The sequence below is a fragment of the Sciurus vulgaris genome (assembly GCF_902686455.1).
Source record: "Sciurus vulgaris genome assembly, chromosome: 2".
Taxonomy (NCBI): domain Eukaryota; kingdom Metazoa; phylum Chordata; class Mammalia; order Rodentia; family Sciuridae; genus Sciurus; species Sciurus vulgaris.
In genome coordinates, this window is record NC_136462.1 from 113929543 (window position 1) to 113935953 (window position 6411).

At 51.3% G+C, this 6411-nt stretch overlaps 1 protein-coding gene across 1 annotated transcript; it reads left to right on the forward strand.

The window, feature by feature from the left end:
• Positions 1–967: 967 nt before the first annotated feature.
• LOC306655331 (mitochondrial proton/calcium exchanger protein-like) lies at positions 968–4747 on the forward strand (the record flags this gene model as incomplete). The annotated part of the gene is made up of 1 exon (XM_079129699.1): positions 968–4747. One exon carries the CDS (start codon positions 968–970, stop codon positions 3131–3133), a length of 2166 nt encoding a protein of 721 aa, XP_078985825.1. The 3' UTR covers positions 3134–4747.
• Positions 4748–6411: the final 1664 nt, after the last annotated feature.

Sequence of the window (6411 nt, forward strand, 5' to 3'; positions counted from 1 at the left end):
AGAGGTGGCTAGGTAGACAGAGTGCCCATTCAGAACTGGGGGATAAGAGGATGTCAGGCAAGTGGGGTGACAAAAGAAGTAAGAGATGAGAAATGTGCCAGGCCTAAGGGAGATGCAGGGTCTGGCAGAGCCTGGTTTCTCCAAAAGTAGTTCCTGGGTCAGTGCACCATTCATAGCTGGGAGACTGTTAGAAGTGCAGAATCTTGGGCCCCACTCCAGACTCAATCTGAATCTGCATATTAATAAGATCCCTGGAGATTCAGTGTGCAGGTTCAAGTTCAAGAAATATAAGGTGGGACACAATGAAGATCCCAGGCACAAGACTGCAGGATGCAGGATCTGTATGGGAACTCCATCTTGCTCCTGTGGGGGCTCTGGCTCCCTCTTCAACACGGGCGTGCCCTTGGTAATCCTGAAACTTGAGGGCACTGGAGACCCCACAGCAAAACTAACCTAGTGAGTGCCCTGCTCTCAGCCAGCCACATGTCCTCTTCCCAGGTTTGAGGATCTTCACTTCCTGTAAGTGCGTTTCCGGTAAGGTGGACGCTGGGTTCTACCCAGGGCTCTGCCACTTAACCGCCTGTGATCCTTGTTTCAGAAAAGAAAGGAGGAAGGAAATGAGGTAGGGAGCTACGTGAGGAAGGTACCGAGGAGCTACCCGCCTGGACAGGCGCGGGCCCAGGGCTGGAGCGCGCAGCTGGGGAACGGCCTCTCCCGGCCATTCCCGTCCTCCCCACTCTCCTCCCCTCTCCGTCCTCCCCACTCTCCACCCCTCCCATCCCCCCTCCTCCCCTCCTCCTCCCTCCCCCTCCCCTCCCCGCGGCCGGAAGTCCCTGCCCCGACGCGGCTGCCGCCTGCGCCCGAGCCTCCAGTGGAGCGCTCGCCCCTGGGAGCCAACTGTCAACGGTCGCGTCCCGGGCCAGACGCAGGCGCCGAGGGCCGCGGAGGAGGCGGCAGCCGGAGGGTCATGGCGTCCATCCTTCCGAGGAGCCCTGGCGGCTGGGCGCCCGCCCGCTTCCCGCTGCCCCGCGCCGCAGCCGCCCAGGGTAGCCCGGGGGCCTGTGCTGGAGCCAGTCGTCCCGACACCGCGGGGCTGAGCAGCCGCAGGGATGCTCCCTTGGGCCGCCGCGCCGGCCTCCACGCGGCGTGCCTGTCCTTCACAGGCCGTGGCTTCCGCAGCTGGCCTCCGGGGCCCGAGCGCTTGCGCACCGTGGCGCCGGCCCCGCGTTTGGTTGTCCTGGGGCCAGGGGACCTTCCTGTGCGCTGCTGGCACTCGTCGTGCCCCCTCGGTGATGACTCCCCGGTGACGTCTCCCAAGTCCCTCAAGGACAAGAACAAGACGCTGGAGGAAGGTGGCCCTGTGTCCCTCGCCACCACGGAGGGGGCGGTGAAGCCCCTGAGGCAGAGGGTCCTGGACGGACTGAAGCACGTCTACCACGGCTGCCGCCTGCTCTGGACCGACACCAAGATCGCTGTGCGCACGCTCTGGAAGATTCTCAAGGGCCAAACCCTGAGCCGCCGGGAGCATCGGCAGCTGGTTCGGGTCTGCGCTGACCTCTTCCGCCTGGTACCGCTCCTTGTCTTTGTGGTGGTGCCATTCATGGAATTCCTCCTGCCCGTTGCCCTCAAGCTCTTCCCCAACATGTTGCCATCCACGTTCGAGACGCAGTCTATCAAGGAAGAGAGGCTGAAGAAGAAGCTGCGGGTCAAGCTGGAGCTGGCCAAGTTCCTGCAGGACACTGCTGAGGAGATGGCCTCTAGGAACAAGGCAGCCAACGGGAGCACTGCCAAAGACTTCTCCCAGTTTTTCCAGAAGATCAGAGAAACTGGGGAAAGACCCAGCAATGAGGAAATCATGCGTTTTTCCAGGTTGTTTGAGGATGAGCTGACCCTGGATAACCTCCCCCGGCAGCAGCTGATGGCCCTCTGTAAGCTGCTGGGACTCCAGGCCATTGGCACCAACAGCTTCCTGCGCTTCCAGCTCACCATGAAGCTGCGGTCCATAAAGGCTGATGACAAGCTGATTGTTGAAGAAGGGATAGACAGCCTGAATGTCACGGAGTTGCAGTCAGCTTGTCGGGCGAGAGGCATGCCTGTCCTGGGTGTCACAGAAGAACGGCTGAGAGGCCAGCTGAAGCAGTGGCTGGACTTGCACCTGCACCAAGAGATCCCCACGTCACTACTTATATTGTCCCAAGCTATGTACTTCCCAACCACTCTCTCTGCCACTGACCAACTCACATCCACATTGCAGAAGCTTCCAGAGATCGTGGTGAAGGGAGCCCAGGTGAAAGTGGCCAAGGTTGGGGGCAATCATGTGGACAACAAGGCGAAGCTAGAGGCCACGCTGCAGGAGGAGGAAGCCATCCAGCAGGAGCACCGGGAGAAGGAACTACAGATGCTGTCCCAAGCAGTGGTAGAAGCCACTCCTGGGAGGCCCGTGGCTGACCAGCAACCGGAAGTGCCCGTCGGGAGCCTGCCGTCAGAGTCCCTAAAAAGCATTACCCCTGTGCTCGTGGTCTCAAAGGAAGAGGCAATAACTAAGGAAGACATTGACATTCTCAGCAGTGCCTGTTCTCAACTGAAGAAGCAGAAGAAGTCCCTGTTCAAGGAGAAGGAGGAGCTGGAGCTGCTGAAGGAGGATATCCAGGACTACAGTGAGGACTTGCAAGAGATCAAGAAGGAGCTTTCAAAGACTGGTGGAAAAAAATATGTGGAAGTGCCTAAAATCAGCAGGAGGCTAACAAAGAGAGTCCAGCAGCTGATCGGGCAGATAGGCAGCTTGATCTTGCAGCTGGAGATGGACCAGAAGGCTGGCAAGCTAGGGCTAGTGGAGGGCTCACCGGCAGGAGAGAACATCATCAGTATCACCGAGCTCATCAGTGCCCTGAAGCAAGTCAGGCACATCCCAGAAAATAAGCTGATCTACTTGGCCTCAACACTGGATAAGAATAAGGATGGCAAGATCAATGTGGACAAATTCATGAAGATGATTGAGCTGATAGACAAAGAAGACATTGACATCCCCACCAGCCAGTTGGCCACAGTCGTGGCAGTGCTGGAGAAGGAGGAAAAGGTGATACAGAAGGCCAAAGAAAGGACTGAGAAGGGGGCTGCAGAAGTGAAGAATTAGGGTGTCCCCAGCTCCCTGACATGTTGGTAGTCCTGCGCATGTCTGCTTCCATTGCTGTACCAGCTGCTATACCAGCACCCGATGGTGATTGCTTTGAGGTGATCCATAGTGGCATATCTAATATTTCGTCTGAATGAATCAGAAACTTCAATTAAAACACAAAGAAATTGAGAGCTATTCCTTATTCACAGTAGGAGAGAATATTCAGCCTTGTGAAGATGTCATTTCTTCCCAGCTTGTTCTACACTTTCAACATAACCCCAATGAAAACTCAGCGAGTTTCTTGTGGATATTGACAGAATAGCCAGTAAAATTACAAAAAGAACAAAGTCAGAGGACTTATGCTCCCCAACTTCAACACCCATTGTAATGCAACAGTAATCAGCATAGTGAAAGAAAAGACAAGTAGATCAATGAACACAAAAGGGGTCCTCGAAATAGGCCTGTATAGACATCTTTGAAAATTGTCTTCATGGAGAAAAGATAGTTTTTCAACAGTGATCCTGGAACAACTGGACATCTATGTGCAACAACAAAAAAATCTAGACAGACTTTTATACCTTTCATAAAAAATAGTTAAAAATAGATTACAGCTGAATGTAAAACAAAAAAAAAACTATTAACATTCCACAAGATAACTTAGAAGAAAATCTGTGTAACTCTGGGTTAGGCAGTGAGTTTTTAGGTGCTACATAAATGTGATCCATAAAGGAGAGAGTGGATAAAGTGGTCTCCATCAAAATTGAAAACCTGCTCCATAGAAGACACTGTTAAGAAAATGACAAGACAAGCCACAGACTGGCAGGAAATATTTGCTAAAACACATCTGTTAAAGGACTTCTATTCAAGTCTTCTTAAAGCTCAACAGTAAGCAAACAACCCAGTTTTTAAAATGGGCACTGCTGGGGGTGTAGCCCAGTGGTAGAGCACTTACTTGCCTAGCATGCAGAAGGCCCTGAGTTTGATCCTGCACATAAACATATACACAAAGGCAAAAGATCTGAATAGGCATCTGTGAGGATGTGCAGATGGCAGCGTGTATATGAGAATATGTTAGACATAATTTGCCACTAAGAAGCTGCTAATTAAAGCAACGAGATACCCAACAAACAATCCCAAATGCTATCAAGGATGCGAGAACAACAGGAACTCTTTTTGTTGCTTATGGTAATGCAAAATGATCCAGCCACTGGAGAAGACAGTTTGGCAGTTTGTTACAAAGCCAAACATACTCTTACCCGACAATCCAGCAATTACACTCCTAGGTATTTACCCAGTTGAGTTGAACACTGCTGTCCATACAAAAACTGACTCATGAAGTTTATTGAGTATCTTTTGTCTGTGATCACCCAAAAGCAGAAGTATCAAGATGTCCTTCAGTAGGTGCATGAATGAACTGTGCTACATCCTTACAGTGGAATATTATTCAACAATAAAAAATGAACTATGAGACCACAAGCAGACATGGAGAAAGCTCAAATGCACGTTACTATGTGAAAGAAGTTAACTAGAAAGACTATACACTGTATGATTCCTACTATATATTCTAAAAAAGGCAAAACCATAGAGACAAAGTTTCCAGAAGCTTTGGGGTAGGGTGTGGGGAGGTGTGAGGGGGAAGCATAGCTGTAGCACAGGGGATCTTTAGGCCATTGAGACTGTTTTGTATGATACTGTAATATTGGATACATGGCATACAGTTGTCAAAACCTGTAGAACTGAGCCACAGAGAATCCTAATGTAAACTATGGACTTTGATTAGTAATATGTAACAATACATATTATGTCAGTGTTGGTTTATTAATTGTAACAGCTGTCAAACTAATGCAAGATATTAGTACAGGGAGAATGGCGGGGTGGAGGGGGCATGTTGGAACTCAATTTACCTCTAAATCTAGAACTATTTTTTAAAGAGTAAGTCAATTAAAAATAACAGCCTGGCTGCTTTTCAGAGTTGCAGCCTTAGTGCCTGCAGGCCACACTTGGTTCCTGGCATCATATAATGATAGGCATTTGGTGTCTGTGTAGGGCGCAGTTTCTCTGGAGCCTGACAGACAGGGATACAATCCCATCACTCATCTCTTGGGTCAGTCACTTAGCTTTTCTGAGCCTCAGGTCCCTCGTCTGCAGGGTGTAGACAATGTAGTAACTCCCTTATGGGTGGCGCATTGACAAGGCTGAAACGAGATACTTCATGGAAAGTGTCCCCGATACCCGTAGTCGAGAGGTAAGCACCATGCGAGCACCTGCTGTGTGCTGGCCCTGCTCAGACACTCCGGGGCTCACAGTCAGAGATTCCCAAGCTCACCTCTTACCCATTAGCAACCTGGCAGGCCAGAGAGGGGGCTCCCTGCGGGTGGAAGTATCATGTGAGGGAGACCCCAAGAGATGGGCTTCATTCTAAGCTGAGGACACGGGCTTGCAGAACGAGAGCTTTGGTGGGGGTAGGTTGGCTTGCCAATGGGGACGTGACTGGTGCTGACCGATGAGTATGTCCTAGTTGATAGACGACTTGTTTCCAGAGGGGCCACGTTCTCTGGGGCCTCTGGGCGTCTGCACCTGCTCTTTCCTCTCGTGTCCTCCCGTGTCTTTTACACACCTCCCTGTCTTCCCCTGACTCAAGGCCCCTGCCCCTAACCCAGTACCAGGAATTGAACCTAGATGCTGACCTGACCTACATCCCCAGCCTTTTATTTTTCATTTTGGGACAGGGTCTCACTAAGTTGCACAGGCTGGCCTTGAACTTGAGATCCTCCTGCCGCAGCCTCCAGAGCAGCTGGGATTACCGGCATGTACCACTCGTCTTAGGAGCATTATAAGGGCTATTTTATCCACAAAGTAACCCTATGAGGTAGGTGCTATGAAGTTAGTCCCACTTTATAGTCCAGCAAACCGAGGGGCACATGGGTTAAACAATACCCCCCCACCCCCCACCCATGACCTTCAGGATTTCAGCGGGCCCTACTCACTGCCGCCTCATCTACCTCTGCCTCTCCCTCGCTGGTGCAGCAGCGACGTTCTCCTTTATCTCGTCCCACAGGTAGCACTGCATGGGGGGCCAGCCTCAGGGAAGAGTCTTTATTTTATTTGACTTTATTTTTAGAGACATGCATCTTTATTGACCAGGAGACTTCTGGAGGGAGGTAAAGTAGGAGCAGGAGTCCTGACACTGGGTCAGCCATGCTTCAGGGACTTCGTCAGGGGCTTAGGGTAATGACCTTTCCCCTCAGGCTTGATCTCCTCTGGGTTGAAGGTCTTGCCATTGCAGACTCTGACCA